Source organism: Pundamilia nyererei, unplaced genomic scaffold (genome assembly GCF_000239375.1).
Source record: "Pundamilia nyererei isolate P.nyererei 1_Seehausen unplaced genomic scaffold, PunNye1.0 scaffold00081, whole genome shotgun sequence".
Classification (NCBI taxonomy): Eukaryota; Metazoa; Chordata; class Actinopteri; order Cichliformes; family Cichlidae; genus Pundamilia; species Pundamilia nyererei.
This window is the reverse complement of record NW_005187482.1, coordinates 206,760-225,188: the sequence shown is the minus strand read 5'-3', so window position 1 is coordinate 225,188 and position 18,429 is coordinate 206,760. Positions and strand designations below refer to the sequence as shown.

At 43.2% G+C, this 18,429-nt stretch overlaps 2 protein-coding genes across 4 annotated transcripts in view; both read right to left on the bottom strand.

Annotated features, from left to right (window-relative positions):
* Nucleotides 1-190: 190 nt before the first annotated feature.
* On the bottom strand, nucleotides 191-9,169 carry ccdc134 (coiled-coil domain containing 134). Of its 3 annotated transcripts, none has more exons than XM_005737952.2 (7): nucleotides 8,538-9,169; nucleotides 5,020-5,153; nucleotides 4,736-4,857; nucleotides 4,072-4,156; nucleotides 3,810-3,991; nucleotides 1,841-1,912; nucleotides 191-1,602 (listed from the first exon to the last, which is right to left on the bottom strand). In XM_005737952.2, exons 2-7 carry the CDS (start codon nucleotides 5,120-5,122, stop codon nucleotides 1,477-1,479), a joined length of 690 nt encoding a protein of 229 aa, XP_005738009.1. In that variant the 5' UTR covers nucleotides 5,123-5,153; nucleotides 8,538-9,169; the 3' UTR covers nucleotides 191-1,476. The 3 variants fall into 3 exon arrangements, with proteins under 3 accessions (XP_005738009.1, XP_005738007.1, XP_005738008.1); XM_005737950.2 differs by lacking the exon at nucleotides 8,538-9,169 and adding an exon at nucleotides 7,179-8,234; XM_005737951.2 differs by lacking the exon at nucleotides 8,538-9,169 and adding an exon at nucleotides 7,179-8,234 and having other exon boundaries at nucleotides 5,020-5,150.
* A 1,065-nt stretch (nucleotides 9,170-10,234) lies between these two features.
* Nucleotides 10,235-18,429, bottom strand: part of mei1 (meiotic double-stranded break formation protein 1) — a 59,922-nt gene continuing 51,727 nt past the window's right edge. The window contains exons 30-33 of the mRNA XM_005737949.1: nucleotides 18,310-18,416; nucleotides 17,222-17,353; nucleotides 10,992-11,107; nucleotides 10,235-10,516 (exon numbers count right to left, since the gene is read on the bottom strand). Of these exons, the coding sequence (XP_005738006.1) occupies nucleotides 10,471-10,516; nucleotides 10,992-11,107; nucleotides 17,222-17,353; nucleotides 18,310-18,416 (401 nt within the window). The 3' untranslated portion in view covers nucleotides 10,235-10,470. The remainder of the gene's footprint in view (nucleotides 10,517-10,991; nucleotides 11,108-17,221; nucleotides 17,354-18,309; nucleotides 18,417-18,429) is intronic.

Below are 18,429 nucleotides of genomic sequence, written 5' to 3'. Positions count from 1 at the left end.
TGAAGCCCTGAATCTTTGTATAGAGTTTGTGTTACAGTTTTTCCTATTGATAAAGCCCAGCCCCGTTGCCATTCTTACTAAAAGCAATTAATTAACAGATAAAAAATTAAATGACAGGTAAATTACACAGTAAAAATAAAAAATAAAAAAAAATTGTGAATTAACAAAACCTGTATATTAAGTACGGGGACAGTCTGTATAATGAACTACCAGAGCTTTTTCTGTAATTTTATTTTTATTATTTATTTTGTACTTTCACTGGTCCAGCCGTTTAAGGTCAAAGAGGGCTGTGCGTGGCCCACAATGTAAAATGAGATTGACATCCCTACAGTATGAAGCCACATGAAGTACAAATATATTATATATATAATTTTCTTCCTTATGTATCAGAGTCACTTTATTTCATTACACGTGTTAACAAAATGGCTTGTTCATTCTGCAGCAATGATATTTTTCTCTGAATATACATATAGTTTTCATAACAGTCATTATTACTATATGAAAATTACATCAGTCTCAATTGTGTAGCTCTGAATCCACAAAACGTGTCAATTTAAAAAGGGGAAAAATATGGGAAAAAAGGTTAAAGACGAGGGACTGCTAGATGAATGGTCACATGTTGTATTTCAGGTTGACAGGATAAAAATAATGTGAAGGCTCATTAAGGCAGAAAAAACTATATGGTCAATTTAAAAAAAAAAAAATCTCAAATGAGTCCCTCAGATGGAAATAAAATAGCAGACATAAAAATGAACCCATGGTAATCTTTATCATTACGCCATCCTTCAGGCAAACGCAACATAATGATGTGTCCTTATTAATTCTGAGCAGCAGTGGGAATGTAAATCTGCCTATTCACAAACATCCTTTGAGAAATTCAACAGCTCTTAGAAATAATGAAAGATAATATTCAATCAGCGGTCGAGCCCAACCCAACCATAAACACGCCACATTTTCAAAAGGTCAAATTTGGCAATCGCACCTACTTGAAGCGTATGGGATTTTAGATACATTAAACCGAGACCAGACACAGTACAGCGGGGGCTTCGCAAAGTTTTGAAGAAAAACGATTAGACTAAAATGAATTAATATCCCAAAGTTCAGTTACATAAGCTTCAAGTTATCAAAAATGAGTTTGCCTTAACTTCATCTCCAGAGAGTTATTTCTCTTGTTATTTTTTTCCTTCCCCCCCCAAATTCTAAAGAACTGCTGACTTACAGCAGCTCAGGCTTTTCTCAGATCTGGACGAACCCCCTCCTCCACTTTACATTTTTGTGTCACATTGAGGTTTTCTCTCTCTCTCTTTCTCGAGCACCTGGCTTTTGTACAAGTGACGGCAGCTTTTTGTTTTTCTTCACTGTCACCAGAGTCTACAAGTCAAGCCACCCCTTGTGGACTGCGAGTGTACGCGCCTTCTCATCTCCTCCTCCTCGTCCTCCCTCTCCTCTGCTCTTCGCGCTCGATGAGGTGTAGCGCTATAGCTCGTTGCGAGAGCGGGATATGCGAGGGCCTTTCCTGATCTCTTTCCTCTTCTCCTCCTTCCTCCTCCTCTTCTCCTCCTCCCTCAGGATCTTCTGGAAAGCCTCGGCTGTGTGAAGCACCTGCGGCAGATAAGAAAGGGCGCGGGGAGATCAAAGTCGCGATGTAAGAGAGGCTGTGTTTTCTTAGAGAATTTCTACGAAAAACAAAGCAAAGATCTGCATGTGTTTCTACTCCTGCTGGTTGCAAAGGTGTACCCAGAGAGTCTCCGGGGTATTAAGAAAGCTGTTACCAGGTATCAGGCTAGAATAATAATGGATGATGGCAAAGTGTAGAACAGCATGTACGCAGCGTACTCACATCATCTCTCTCTGTGCGGTACGGGTTTATAAAGTCTGGGGATTTCTCTGTTATTCCCAGCTCCTGTGACATCTGCGAGGTGAGCAGAATAGGAAAGATGGCAGAGGAAAGAAAAGAGGGGGAGATGATACATAATGCTTGCTTCAAAAAGAGCTAAGAAACGTCACATCACTTATGCTACATCTAAGAAGCGCTCTGATGCAATTTAAACCACATTTCTTGTGAGTATTAGAGCTCATTCTTCATTATTTACCGCTCATGGAGGTGGATGAAATAGAGACGAGGGAGTCGGAAACCAAGCGTGGGGTTAAGCGAGGGTCGAACGCACACTTTTAGGACGCAAAACTGCTGCTGCTGCTTCGAGCCTCAGAATTAATCCACTTCATAATCCTCTTGGCACATTGCTAAGGTCACAGATTAATCCTGCAGGAGTTTAGTTCATTAACCCGCACATTAAACAAGGTAACACCGGTTAGACGCCTTTGGTCTTTAAAGTTTAAAAGGCCAAAATTCAATTTCTACAGAAATATCTGACACGCTGGCTGACACTGATGACTGATAACTCCACACTTACATGACATGAGATTGCATCACTCTTCAAACCCACCAGGTTTCCAGAGAACTGTCACCCTTTTTTTTAAAAGTCATTTTTTCCTGTTTGGTATAGCTAATGATGCACAGATGGCACTTCTGCTGAAAAGATAACCTCTTGTGGTTTATGAGAATGTGCCTTCTGTTTAACGTGTGGCTAAAACTGATCTAGAAGCCACTGAGCAGCCACTTTGAAATGCAGGTGGGCAGTTTGGGCAGTTATTGGGAAGCATTATCTAAATTCATTTAAATTTCAATAGCGAGTGGGAGATAAGAACTGCATTTATAGAACAAAACAAATCTGGGGAAGAAAAAAAAAACCCTCGATATTTGAGTATTGTTTTCCAAAATAAAAGGTTCTTTCCACCCTTCCATCCCTTGCCATTTACCCAGGCCCACCTCCCTCTCACCGGCCACTTCCTCCAGCTCTTCTGGGGTGACACCGAGGCGTTTCCAAGCAACTGGCTCCTTTTTAATGTGGAGGAGTAGTACCTCTATTCTGAGCCCCTCCTGAATGACCGCTCTCCTTATCCAGTCTGTAAGGGAGAGCCCTGACACCTTTTGAGAGAAAGTTCATTTCCACCCCTTCTATCTGCAGTCTCATTCTTTCAGTCGCCACACGGAGCTTGCGGGCACAGGTGAGCGCAGGAACGTAGGTGCTCCGATAAATCGACAGCTTCGCTTTTACGCTCATCTCTCATTTCACCACAGTGAAGCAGACTCAGAGTCTACATCACTGGTGATGCCAAACCGATCTGTCCGTCAAGCTCGCCTTTTGCTCCCACTCGTGAGCAAGACCCTGAGATATTGAACTCCTTCTTTTAGCCAGTGCAGCTTTTTCGCTTCTGGAGATATTAATCTACTACCATCGCACCATTATTGTTGCTTTTGCAAGAATCTATAGATTTTAGAATTCGCTGAGCCTTAAACACGCTGCCAGGGATAAGGCTGGATATTAGGAGCCGAAGAATCACTGTAAACCTCAACTATTCTTTTGCTCTGTGCCAGACACATTTACATCACTGTGCTACGGTTTGTAACGCACTGTTTTCTCGCTGTGTTTTGAATATTTCCATTACATCCTCCTGCAGAGAGATGTTTTCTTTTCTAATCCAAGGCGTGAGCTGAAGCGGCGGTATGCAATCACTGCAAGATCAATCACGCTGAATCTCATGAAACTTAGTGGAGCACTGGCAAAGGAAGAATTAGGTAGTTAGATTTTGATCTGAATCATTTTCTTTCAGCTTTTGCAACAACTCTCAGTCTTCAGCGAGACGTCGACAAATCTCTTCTAAATCCACACGATCGAAATGAGAAAAAGTGAAACCAGAAACATTTTTTTTGACACCCTTAATAAAAAGGCTGCGGCAGGTCTTACAAGTGTGAGGACGTGCTGGTGGGCTCCTCCTGTGAAAACCCCCGTCTGGTTACAGAAGTTCAGCCCCCAGCGCAGCAGGCCGCTCCAGTCGGTGTTCCGGTCGTAGTAGTGGTGGACGATACGGGGGAAACGCAACGCCACGTCGCCAAAGAACGCCGTATTCTCCACTACGTGGGAATAAGCTGCAGGACAGAAACAGTGTGTGAAAAACACTCGAGAGCGAGAGAGAAGGCAACAGCTGAGATTTAAAAGCGAATCAGACCTTCTTTGATCTTATCGTCCATGGGGAAGGGGTCATCGGGCTGCATGTTGGCCGCAACCAAGACCTGCCGGGAGTCCTCCAACACCTTAAGAGAGAAAGAGAGCTCAATCTCCAGGGTTATGTACTCCCATCTACGTGCTACGATTGTTATTCTTATGACATTTTACACACCACCTCCCACAGACGTTACAGTCAACGCGTGATCTGTGTGGACACTGCACAGAATAGATACGCTGGCTCACACACACGCAGACGTATAGAAGCGCTGACAATGTTTTGCAGCCCCCGAAGGTCGACTCTGCTCGTTCTCCTTGAGAGCGATGCAGATACACGCATAGCTGCCCGCTGGGAAATGGAGGCCTACAGTAAAATCACAGCTCCCGGTCTGGTGCAAGTGAATGGCACCTGTAAGCAGCATGAATTCAGATTCAAATGAAAAGCGAGCTCACGCGCTGCTGAATGCGGTGGATTTTAGAGCTTTTGATTCTCTATCGAGCTACAAACGTTCTTATCCTTCAATTTGCTGGAAACACCAGGCAGGTCGAGCTTCAGAGCGCCTGCTCTCTGATGCTAGTGGCCTTGTCTGTGCTTGACTTGCTGCTTCCCAGGCACTATATGATGTCTTACACACACACACACACACACACACACATACACACTGTACCTTGAAGAGCCCTTTGAGCATGATGTCTATGATCTTGTACTGCTGGTTGATGTCGTTCAGCTCTACTAGATTCTTGAGTGCATTCAGCTGATCTTTCCTCTTGGTCTCAAACAGCCGCTTGTCTGACAGGAGGAGGTCAGGAGGACAAACGCTCTCTACATCAAGAGAGACACACCCGTGAAGATGCTTAAGTTCAACACTTAGTGACTTGCACACACACACACACACAGACATCAGCGGACAGCATTTGGCGGCAGCTCTGCACGCCATCAGCAGAAGGATACAGATCTCCAGGTTGGAGTCGTGTCTCGGTCGGTGCGTGTCGGAGTCTGCCGAGCTGAGTGCGGCAGCGGCGAGCGCCAGGACCACTGCACCCACACTCCGCATGGTCAGCAGGGGGTGGCAGAGAGGCACTCTTCTGAAAACAGGGATGATGAGCCATCAGACATTGTTCCACAGCAGAATATTGTCACACCGTCGCCTGATTAGATCCTTTCAGCTTGCCTGACTCGCTACGCTTTCACATGGAGCCAGCAAACACAGCTTTCTTCTCCATTCATTCATTTTTCTCCTTCCAGAGCTACTAGATGGGCTCGTGCTCTCTCGTGTGATACTTGTGGAATATGTGAAATACGGAGACATGTTGGGGATAAGTGGTCAATATAGAACACCAGAGGGTAGCCGGCATTTGAAGAGGGCCTCCGTATGTTCCTTTTAAGACACATCTGATGTCTGGCACTTGCATAATCCCCAGAGGAACTTTTACAGTCTCTGTAGCAGGTGCCCAGTCTGCTCTTGCCCGTCCTCTGCCCTCTCTATTCAAAAGCGGCGGTCTTCTATATCATTCTGATCCTGTCGCAACTGTCCCCGTCCTCCAAGGCTTTTTTCTTTTTTTGGTACGTTTCAAAGGGAGGCATGAAAGTGAGAAGATAAATACAACAGCTAAATATAGGACCTCATCAAAGGAGGATTCGATGCGAGCCAAAAAATAAAGTTTTTTTTTTTTTTTTTTAAAAGAAAACATTAGCAGAAAACAGAAGTAACTGGAGGCAGGGAGAGGACATGTAGATGAAAAGCTACAAGATATAATTCATCTAATCCATACATAATTTAGCAGGGGCTCCATCAATGATAATATCAGAGGGATTCAGTGGGGTACAGATAGGATGGAGGGAGAGTAATATTAGGAGAAGCAGCGGGGGGGAAGAGGAGGAGAGGAGGGAGGGGCGTTGGAGCGTTTGGAAGAAGGGGGTGGGGTAGAGGAGTTGGAGACCCTGAGGGAAACAACAGCTTTCCTGGTGAATATTTCATCTACCTTTTGCTAAGGCACAGCGGTGAAACCCAAAGACACACAGATGGGAGAACTAGTGCAAGATAGAGGAGGCGGCTGTGGAATGACAGATAATGAGCACGGGATACTCGATTTCTGCGCTGACTGGATTAATCTTTACAAACCCGGGGTGCCTGTTCTCAAATCTCAAGGAACGGGAAAGGGAGCAAATGTTTCAGGGCGTGAATATTAATTTAGACTAAAGTGAGCACCCTTAAGAGAACTTGCTCCAATCAGAACAGGGAAAGAAAGAAACTGCTTCTGCTTCTCAACGTTGCCTGTACATCTACGGCACGCTGATAACGCAGACAAACAAAGAGCATTTCATACTGACTCATTCTTCTGTTTAACGGCAGCGTCGGTGTATTATTTCCGGAAAAATGAAAGCAGATTTTTTTCCCCCTATTTCATTTTGGCTTTCCCTGCCAGTCTCTGGGGTCCTTTATTTTAAAAATAAAACTCAAAAACAACTTTGTTCATACGGAGTCAGCAGAAACCGGCGTTCCTGCAGACAGCTGAGTGAAGACAATGTTCGATTAGGGCCAATTTGTGCATTCTGAGAACATCTTTTGGGTAGCTTCCCAGCTTTCTGAGAAATGCTGCACTAAATATCCTTAAGTGCTGGTCGAAAGCCTCAATATTTCTCGATAACAGCCAGAGACGGGTGGGGGTTCTCTTTCTGGTAGTAGCAGCAGCTTGTCGGGTTATTTGATGTTCCTGTGTGCCTCCTAGCAGGCAGCCATGTAGCTCTGACAGATATTTATGAGGGAAAAGGTCATCACCGTCAATACGCATAACCAGGAGCTGCTGATGTTTCCGCACAGAGGGGCAAAGTGCTGAGGCCGTAAGAAGTGATGTAGGAAGGGCATTAAGGCAGGATCAATCATTTCTAATGTGGCACGGGCAGTGCAGAAGTGCATCCATTAACTGTAAACAGGCAACCCTGATTACACAGGATGGGCACGTCACTAATTCCAGGGCACTTGGCTCGGTCCTGAGTGGAACTGAAAGGAGTGTGAAGCACAAAACTATGCAAAAATCATCATCTGCTGACATTAATGTTAACTTTAAGCTCCCCTTAAAAATGATGCTGCTCTGTGAGAGAGAACTTACACAACAGTCATTGCCTGCATCCCTGCACCCCCAGCCTGTCTTACTACAGGAGTAAAACCAGCTGAGGGAGGGAGTTCACCTGGCCATCGTCATCATGTGCTGCTCAAAGGGGATCGTCAGATCCCTGCAGGGGTTCTCATCGGTCTTTAACCAACACTTTTCTTTTTTTGGTGCACATATAAACAAAATTGATCATTGATCTCAAAGCAGTGCATGCACTAGAACACTGTTAGGACAACCCAGCTGATCTGCAAAACGCTTTCTTTCATATTCTCTCCTGCTGAGTCCTGGAATGAAGAAACTTCAGGGGAGATGTTCAGCATCCAAGGTGGGAGGCTCGGTTCCGAAGCCGTCTGTCCCTCCGGCACTCGAGCTGGCGAGATGTGTCGGGGAGGTCTGGAGGCAGAGGCAGAGTGGTTCTTGCTGAAGTCGTGTGAGCCCACGTAAATCTCTTGGCTTGGAGCTGCTAGCAACAACCTCTTAGGGCAAAGAGGCTGAAGTTTGATTTCCTGTGTGGGAGATCCAGGTTCCAGCTTTGTCAGTAAAGTAGGTTACATTATCTAATCACACGTGAAGAAGAACCGCTCTGACTGTATTGTTGAAAACATGTATCCAATTTTCACCAGTGTGATGAAAGATGATAATCTTCAATCAAGGAGGAGAAAGAAGTCCGACCCGCAAACAAGCCTGCTCTGCAGCATTCATTTCAAGAGCCACAGCTGACCCTTGAGGTGAACAGCGCTCCAGAGAGGATGGAAAAAAGCAAGATGCCTTTCAGACAGCTGGATGTGCAGCAGGAGTGGAGCCTGGTTCCCCTCAGGCTGCCAGCCTGCTGTGGGAGGCTTGAGGTTCAAGGACTGACACATCATCTCTCTCTCTCTCTGCTTCCATCCTAGAGGCTCTCCTTCTGTCATCATTCATACAGAGGGACGGACATGCGTAATGGTGATGGTGGATAAAGACTGTCACATGCACCATCAGCTACAGATTGTTTAATTGATTGCATGTCCCCTACCTGACCTGGCTTCCCACAGCTGCACGGCTGTCTGTACCCAACTACTGAGCAACTATTTATATTCTAAACGGAGAATTACACGCTTTTTGTATCTTGGATGCACGGCTACATACAGTGGTATTATACACCAACATCTCAATGATATACAACTATTTATAGAAGACTTCCCAACTAGGGGCTCACTTTTGTAAATTAAGTATTTAAAGTCGACAAATCGATGCCTCCTGTCATCGCAGCTGTACGCTCCGGCGGATCCGCCAGCCAGCCAGCGGCCAGCACAGCAGATCCCCCGGCAGATAGAGCTCTGCTGGACACTACAGCCACCAAACTCGAGGTCCACTCACCGTATTGTAGCGAGAAACGACAGCGCCACAAGGCAGCGATTAGCGAGCGGCGTTTGCTCCAAAGTAAAGAGTGCAGTTGAACCTTCTTTATCTCCGCTCCGAGCGTGAACAAAGACAGAAAAAGAGCTCGGCTCGCCGATGAGGTAGACGGGACAGTGAGTTTGCTCTCCTCTGGATCCTCAGGTGACAACAACGGAGGTGGAGGCGTTCATTTACATGCGGCTCTCGCTGCTCCACTCTGCCAGTGCCACGATCGCACCGGCTGGCTCGTCTTGGACGAATGACAGCGAGCGGGCGCTAAACACGGAGGAGGAGGAGTGCGGTTTCCACACGGAGGAGTTAGAGGGAGACACCGCCAGAGCGTGGGGATAAGGGGCTGCGTTCCGTTTATGCTGTTTCCCCGGGGATTATGATGCTCTCCAGCCACGTTATAAACTCCCGAGCAGGGCGGAGTAAGCGAGCATGTTAGGTAGTTTATTTGCAGCTAGGGTTGGCTATGCTAATGAAAAGTTGCCTTTCAGGAAGCTGGCTGTGACAGCAATTTAAAAGTCAACTGGACGTCAAAAGGGACTGTGCGATCATATAAGAACCCCACCATTGCCACTTAATGAGCTGCCAGTGAGAAGTAAAGAAACACACTGGAGCTACCCGATGGTACAATGAACGATTGATTTTCTTGCAGTAGCCTAAAGCCTGAGAGCCCATCAGTGGCCATACAGTTCAAAAATAGACCACAGGAGACGTTTTACCCTGCAATTATATCCCACATGGCTCTCAAGCACTTCGCCGACAGCTGCTCTCTGGCAGCTTGTCCACCTCACAACCACTGCCACACACACCAGTGGTCTACAGGGAGTCGTACTCCCATCACCTGACAGCTTTGAGAAGGTGTGGATGGGGTAGAGAAATTCACATTAATGTGGTTAAATCCTAGAACTGGCAGAAGAAACTCTAGGTGGGAAAGCGAGAGAGTTAATTCCCCGAGCAGAGCTGCTCACCTGCAGCTTAGACAGTGTTTTTTTTATTAGCAGTGTCCTGGTCTAAAAAGATTCACTCTCTGCCTGTAATAAGCTGTTTTAACATTTCTCCTTTAACGCCTTCTAATTGGCTGCCCCCGGCAAACAGACGGTCTAGATAAATGCTAAATGGACTTGTTCTTATATAATGCTTTGCTACTCTACTCTAGCACTCAAAGGGCTTGATACAACATGCTTCATTCAGCCATTCACCCCCTTTCATACATGTACTTTTGTCTACGCCCGGTGCTTTCTACCTAACATTCACACATTCATATCCGATGAACGCATCAGAGAGCGACATGGGGTTCAATATGTTGCCCAAGGACACTTAGGAATGCAGACTAGAGACTAGAGCACCCTCTGATAGAACCATCAACCTTTCCATTATTAGATGACCAGCTCTACCAGGCTTCTGTGTTCACAGTCAGAGCTCTGTGCCTGAGATGACCATATTAGGCATATCCTGAGTACTTTTTTAACCGTGAGCACCTGGTTCAAAGGGGTTAATGTATATATGCTTAATTATTTTAAACTTTGGGCATGCTTTATAACAACAATAACTACTATTGTAACATTGCATATATGATGGAAATATGTTAAAGTACAAAAATCATTTTCTTAAGAGGAAAGGTTGATTAGCTTGTCAGTGCTACCACATCAGACAAAAAAGCAGCAACGTTGACCTGTAACAAAAACAAGTGATTTATTGATGCACTTATAATTCAAGATGTTTGTTTTCTTTAACACTGCTGCAAATATGAACTAGCTTCTATGAACAAATGCATGCAGTCAGTCAGATTGCTAGAACGCTGTGAAACTACCGGTTGTATTGTTTTAGGAGCACAACAGAAATAGTCAAACAAACGGATGCAACAAATGAGCAAGGTGAAGAACTTTCAAAATCGATGTCCTGTCTAAAGCACAAAGTCAGACAGGCAGAGGGGCACGTCTCCGACATGTCTGAAGATAAGCGTCAAGGAGCAATGAGCAAAGTGAGAGGGGGCAGTGGGCGTGAAGATGAAAGACAGAACATTTAAATTAAGAAACAAATTGAAACTGCTACCAGCTTTACTGAGCCTGAATGCACTGTGTTTTTAATGAACTACTATTTCCACGTATATGTTGTGTATTTGTTTATTATTAATATTAGCAGAAAAATGTAAGTAGAGTAGAGGGAGTCAGCCAGCATGACAGATGACATGCTGACTAACTATGAATGTACAGTAGAGCGTGTGTTGTTCAACACAGGCATCTATTAAACTGCCAGTGAAAAATCAATGAAGATGCTGATGTTAAAGTACGAGTTTCCTAATGTGCTTTACTGTGTGGGTTACTGCTTTCTGCAGCACTTCCTGCTTACAGAGGCATGTTCAGAGGCTGTTTGTGTTAGCAAAGTTCAACGGTGTGCATGTGTTTCACTTCACGTGAAGGATACAGGACATCGTGGGACTGACTGTGTCTGCAGCTCTCATCGGGCTCTCCGAGTTCCTCTATCATGTTCTTCACTTTCTGCTTGTGTTCCTCTCTGGGTAGAAGGTCTCTGCTCTGGATCTGAATGAACAAAAGAGGAAAAACAAAAAGCTTCCTAGGGTTAGAAGGACCTAACACAAGAACCTTAAGATCTTGAATTTTGAAATCCATGAATCCATTAATTTCTATCATTTAACACTGAGTCGTTCCCAAGCCAGCTGAGACCCAGGATTCTTTCCAGCGAGTCCCAGGCCTCCTCCTGGTAGGATATGTTTCGCAATATCTTGCCTCAGAGGTGCTCAGGAGGCATCCTAGTCAGATATCCAACCCACATCAACTAGCTCCTTTTGATGCGGAAGAGCAGGAGTTCTACTCCGAGTCCCACTTGAATGACCAAGCTCCTCACCCTATTTTTAAGGGACAGCTCAGCCAACCTTCAAGGGAAAATCATTTGTTATGGCTAGATATTCTGTCCATAAAAACTATGAATGGAGAAGTCCAGGACCAAATGGAAATGAGTCCCACTTATTGCCAGAAATATGAACCAAGCTATCTCTGCAGGTGTACAGGGACCGAATGCCCTGTAACAACAGGCCAAACACCCCATGCTCCCAAAGCACTCCCCACAGGATACCCCAAGGGATGCACAGAAACCCCGAAAACTTCTGAAAACAACATAATATAGATTTTACAGGCATTCCATTATAATTATTTCCTTTTTAAAATTATTATTAGTGGATTCCACTAAAATTGCTTTGGATGAAAGTTTTTAGAATTTTTGCCTCACAGGGATTACTTCCACATAAACAGGAACTCATTATTTGAAACTTTGCCCATGTTACACCTCCAGCATTGTAAAAATATATAAATATGTATGACAGATGATAATGAAAAGCATATTAAGTTTGAAAATCTGTATTTCAGCTGTCATAAGCATATGCACAAGCAGAAAATGTGCATAAAGCAGCAAACAGGACTTCAGTGAAGATGCAGATGTGTACTGTAGGCAACAGGGAACAGTGAAAGTTTGCCACAAACAGCAACAAGAACAGAAATCTGGGAGAAAAATATTCACAATCAACAGAAAACTTTCCAAACATTCAAAGTTTGCAGAGTTTTCCCTGCAGTTATGAGCAACCCCAACACAGAAACAGACTCACGCTGCAAGATTTACTATTCGTCGTTGTTCATGCGGATACAGCCAGAACCTGGCCTGAGCTATAACTGATCAGCTCTCTGCTGAAGCCAAGGTTCAGAGACTTCTCTAAAGATCATTTCAAAGTATTTAAGGGAACCCCGACACGTATGTGAGTGGGGTTTTTAAAAGTCAAAGTCAAATCAGTTTTATTTGGCAGCAGCTGCTGCCAGTGGTGTGTTCAGGATGAGATGGAAGGCAGCTTAAAACAAGGGCTGAAAACTGATAAAAGCAACAGGTGAGGCAGAGGTGGAGTTAATAGGATCAATACAATTGGGAGCAATAAAAAAGGAAAGGAGGAAACAAATAAATTCACTGGGGAATGGAAAAAGCTAACAAGTAAATACTATGCCTGTATGTATTCTTGCTCACTCCTAACACTCTTCAAACATGTCCACAACCAAGGTAAAGTTCAGATTTCTTAATGACCACTTTAAATTAAACTTGAAACCCAACTTGGGATGGAAATGAACCGATTCCCACCCAACCCAAGGGTTTTTGTAATTTTGTGCTAACAACTACTTAATGTATTCTATCAGGCGATTGTTTCCATTAACTGTTTTTACAAAAAGGAAAACAACCTCAAAGAGTTTGGTGCACTATGAAGCACAACCTGAATGATGCAGCACCTTTGCAAGAACTAAAGCATTTGTGTGCTTCAAAGACTTGCACTGAAACATTTAAGACCTATGCAAACCGAAAATAGGACAACTTTATTCTGTGCATAAGTTTTGAGAAACTCCTCATTTCTTTTTTATTTTGGTACAAAAATGGGAAATGGCTGCAGTGATTCATTGAAACACGTGAAAACATTTATGTAAATACAGTATATAAGGTAAAAGTCTGTACGAGTCTAATGAGCTTGAAAGTCAATATTTGGTACGACCTTCATTCTTTAACACAGTCTGATCTCTCTTAGGCAGCTTTCTTGTCATTTCTTTAAGTAGTCTTCATTAATAGGCTTCTTGAAGGATATTCAAAGCTCTTCTTTGGATGTTTCTGCCTTTTTGTTTTGTTCTCTGCTTAATAATGCTGAGGTCCAGCCTCTGGGGAGGCCAATCCATGACTGATAGAGTTCCACTGTGTGTTCTTCTATCCAGGTTTGCTTTTATTGCATTAGCAGTGTGTTTGGGATCTTTGTTATGATGCAAAATTAAGCCGTTGGCAGTCAGATGGCATTGCAAGGTGGATCAAAATTTAATGGTGTTTTTGACAAGATCTCCAACACCACTGGCCAAAATACTACCCCAAACCATGACAGAGCCTCCACTGTACTTAACAGGCGGTTGTAGACACTGACTTTATAGGATTGATGCTCAGTCCAATTTCTTCAGCCTTTTCTTTCTGTTTCTCTTCATTAAGAATGGCTGACAGCCACCCTTCCACTGAGACTATGTCTGATAAGGCTTCAGTGAACTGCAGATGAATCAACTGAAGGTACAGATGCATCTCTGCAGTCCTGTGCCAGGGTCTTTGCTGGATTTTATTCCTCTTGTTTCTTAAAAACACGACTTTCAGACACTGCTCATCTGCTGTAAATAGTTTTTAAATCTTGTTCTTTTGTCCTCCACTTTCACAACTTTTTCAAGGACTTACTGCAAACATTGTGGAGATAAGTTTTCAGCTAATGCCTCTTCGGGAATCATCATGAAAAAAATACTATTTTATTCCTGTCAAACTGTCTTATCTTTGGCATTTTTCATAAATTCAACTAAACAAGTGGAACAAGTTATCTGTTTTTGCTACTAACAAATGGCCTAAAGATACAATTTAAATAGATTCTTTGCAAAGTTGTCTTTTATGTGCAGACACAACACTGGTTCATCCCTTGAGTTTGGTGCTTGAATGATTCATAGATCAGAGTGTTCGGATTTAAAACCCCCCAATTAAAACAGTTCTCTGAAAATGGCCAAGTACAAGGACTGGACTGAAAGTGAGTGAAAAAATAACCAATGTCCAAAGAAAAACTCGAAAGACCTTCAGAAAGCCTGGAGACTATTGCTCTAGAGCACTTTGAAACATTAGAGAAAGCGAAATACAAAGAAATCAGGTGGCTCAAGATTTCGGTGCACTCCTTTATTTTGAAGACCTATTCATTAGAAATCTGTATTTAGGACTACTTGGGAACCAGGTAGACTGAAAAATGTTGACTGGAAACAACAAACCAGGGAATGGAAGCTTGCAAACAGAAAAGGTGATATCTGCTGACTGTATGTGCATGCAGGCACACCGGTGCTCGTTATGTCAGCTTTCATGGGGAGGAAACAAGAAGCAAAACCAGTGATCTGAGAATAGATCATTTATAAATATGCACTTCCTTGTGAACTGAAACTTCACTTTAGTCCAAAAGCTAGATGAACAAAACCTCTGAAAACTGTGAAGCTCATCTGTGAAAATGTATGTGAGAGAAGAGCAGCAGAGATGCCAGGGGACAAAAATCACACTGTTTGAGAGAAATGCGTCACATTGAACCCTGCCTACCCTAACCTGTGTCACTGACTTAAAAAAACACACATATAGATATACAGGCACACTCACACACAACCACACACTCATACACACCTACACAAGCCACAGACGCATGTATTCACACACTTCACAATTGCCTGGAACACAGTGCACTGGGAGCTGCAGTGTATGCCATCATTCTGTCACTCCTCCGACTCTGAGCCACTTTCAGAACACCAAAAGCATTTCTGGTCCTGCACACGATGCCATATTAGAGCTATGCAATCTGATGTGGCCCCTAATCTTGAGGCGAACCCAACTGAGATTTATGCATTTGCAGCAAAGCTAACTAGGGTAACAGGAATATTCACCCCCCCTCCCCCCCACCCGTGCAGAGAATACACCATCTTGAGACCAGTTCAGACATAATAAGAGTGATTTGGCAAATGATACTAACGATACAAAGAGCTTGTGCCAGTGATCACAGTTGAGGAGAGAGAAAGCACAGTTGTTTCCATCAACTTCTTTTTTAAACTCAGTTCACCTCTGTGATCTGTGGGGAAAATAAACTGAGTAATTTCAACTATTCCGCTAACATCTGTTTGGCTGGCAAAAAAAATTATGCTGCAATCTGCAACACAACAATATGATGGGTAGAAAAGCTCTGCAAATAAACCACAAATATTTCTGTGCCTGTCAAATTAACATAACTCCACCAGCTCGCTCTTTTTTAATGTCACATGTCTGTCTGATCCGGTCCAAATTTAGTCCATCTTTCCTGGAATAAACAGAGTACAGCCATGAAACCCAGTGTTTTAAAACACTCTTGCTATACGGCCCAACAGCTTTGATATTTGGTTAAAATGTAACAGGCTGTCACAAACACTTGAAATCATCCACGTTTTCAATCACGTTCTACACTGGATTAAGCGTCTATTTCATTTATGAATATCTAAGGTTTGATTCTGTCACACTGTTTGCGCTGCATGGCGACCTTCTTCCTGCAAGCCTGTGGCCAAAGAAAGCATGACTCAAAGCAAGAAGGATCTCCGTTAAAAGCTGCTGGTCGTCTGAGGAGATTGTGAAGGTGTTGATATGAGTGTAAATGGTTGTTTCTCTATGTGTCAGAGGCCATGCACTGGTCCAGTACCCACTGAGATGCTCCTGACCCTATCTGTGATAGAAAAAGGGAACTGAAGAAATGTCCTTTTACTTCTCAAGCTGATTAAGACATTTTTATCTAAAGGTCTTTTCAGCAACTTGAAAAGATGACTTTTAACCTCTCACTTTTCAGACAGATCTACCAATCATCCAAGTCAACCAGTCATTTTTTCAATAAGTCTTTTGCCATGTTGGGAAGTTTGATTGATTGATTGGTCTGCTGTGCTCTGGGATGGAGAGGAGAGGCCCAGACTGACACGAACTGCAATCATATTGTTAGCTCACAGTTCAGTAATCAGTTTTACACACACAACAGCTACTGAAAAATATAAACCTAAGTTTTAATTAGCCACTGAAGATGCATTAATGCTTTATAGCATTTATGGCTGGGTTTGGCTGTGAAAACACGAGTGGAGCAGGATGCTCAGCGTTTGTCTTTGCAGCAGGAGACTCTGCAAAGTCATCTTTAAAATAACGACCAGGAGGGAAAAAAAGAAATGTCTACTTAGAGGCAAACTGATTTTATTGTAATTTAATGCTTCGCAGTGATAAGATTTAATACTTGGAGATAAAGAGATGGCAAGTTAATTCTTTAGAGTTTGGCTTTCAGGAGGTAGTGAGACAGTAATCATTTGAAATCGCACCCTGGCTTGTCAGCTCAAACTGCACTTAAACATTTACACACTGACAGCCTACATGTTTGCTTAGGTGGTTACCCGGGTTGCAAACTTCATAACAACATAAACTACACATCGGGAGAAAAATTCAGCAACACACGCTTGCTTACCACAGAACGACTGAGTGATGAAAAGCGTGCAAAGGCAAAATCAACATCACAATGCGTGATGAATATTATAATTATTTGAATAATTCAGTAGGCTTGTTTGTTACTTTTCTTCAATCTTTTTCCTGCTGGGAGTCGTGATTAGTCGCTTTTGCATTTCTAATGAAAAACTGATTTTCACCTTGACTTGAGGTGGAATGTATTGTGATTTATGCTCGTGTGGGGCGGGCTCGATTTATTATTTGCCATTTGCTGCTTTTATGTATTGTACATGTTCTAATCTAAGTCAAACACAAACATTGGTCATGATCCAGATTTATACTCGATTACTTTTTGAGATGTTGAAATACGTGAAATAACTGTTTCAACTGCACAAACCTACCTGGTCTTCCACAAACACATTTCCCCTCAGTACAGTCTGCTTGTTTTGATTTTCACAACATATAAATACAAACTGATTCCAGCTAAAACCGAACTTTGTATGATTCCTTTTCTAATTAATTCATTTGAGGAATGGACAGATCCACAGGTAACTGAAGGCCTGTTGTTGTGTGATTATCTCCTATTTTATCTGTGTGAGCATACGTGTGTGTGTGCAAAGGTTTACCTGTGTCAGCAGCAGCCTCAGGGCCTGTTCTGCTTCCTTGCTGAGCTCCTTCACCCCCCTCCTCTCCACTCCCTCCATCACCTGGAGCAGGTCAGGCTCCCGCAGCACTGGTGTCCCGCTGTCCTGCAGCAGCTGCGGAGAACACAAGCACAGATGCAGAAACACATGTACACGTATGCATGCACGATCCTGCACAGATGTACATTACTGTGCAGTAAAAAAAACAAACGCTGCTCTAAAACCATTAACTTGATTATCATATTAAACCTCGGGGACATCAGTGTCAACAAGTGCACTGGAGAGGCAGCAAAAAGACAACCTCCAATAGGTGGTGGTGGCCACAGGCTGCTCCTGTCTTTGTCCCTCCTGACTGATTTTTATTTTGTTCCGCTTTTGTTAAAATTAAGAGTCTTTCATAAATAATGGCATTAATTTTTTTTTTTTTAATTATCATTCAAACACACCAAATAAGTATTTGCATTAACTTTGCATTGAAAATAAGTTCTCCTCAGTACACATGACTGATTGGTTGGCTCGTAGACTTTTTCGGTTGCTTCTACCTTTCCATGTAATCCAATGATGTCTGGAAAAATGTGAGCAACGCTGTTTCTTTTCCTTCTTAACAACCACTGTATGTTTAGGTTTGTGGACAGTGAATTTCAGACCAAGTGAAAAACAAGCTAAATATTTAAAGTGTTTAAACTCGTGTCACGGTGCTGCCTAACTCCATTAAATCTGCTTCCATTTTGTTTATTTGTGTTGGAAGGACAAATTCACACGCTGTCCCAGATTTTTCACAAAATGCTTTAAGTCAGACATTTTTAATGCAGCGGGAGGCTCACAGGGCTCCAGCTGACCAGTAGTTCCAAGTAATCCCACAGTTCCAACCCCGAGCTGAATGAATAATAAATAAAGTGAGCTTACAGACATGGTAATTACTTTTCTTTTATTTTGATTCGCTGTATTGTGTCAGGATGGACTGCACTGTATTCACTTTGATGTGATCTAAATGCTTCTTTGAATACTTCTGCTATCAAATATTTATTACTTGGATTTGTATTTGTGTGTGTGTTTGTAAAGCATCTTACAAGTATGATGAATCTGAGAATGGCAGGGTGCAGAAGGCAGCTCTGTCCTGAGCTGAGCAGGCTGTGGAGGAGGAATCGACTCCATGGCTGACACACCACATGCTTGGCTGCTCCACACAC

Coding starts and splice junctions, on each gene's coding strand:
- ccdc134 (XM_005737950.2), bottom strand. CDS start 7,198: ATGCAGGCAATGACTGTTGT. Junction 5,154..7,178: donor ATGCAGGCAATGACTGTTGT/GTAAGTTCTCTC, acceptor CCCTGTTTTCAG/AAGAGTGCCTCTCTGCCACC. Junction 4,157..4,735: donor TGCTCAAAGGGCTCTTCAAG/GTACAGTGTGTA, acceptor TTCTCTCTTAAG/GTGTTGGAGGACTCCCGGCA.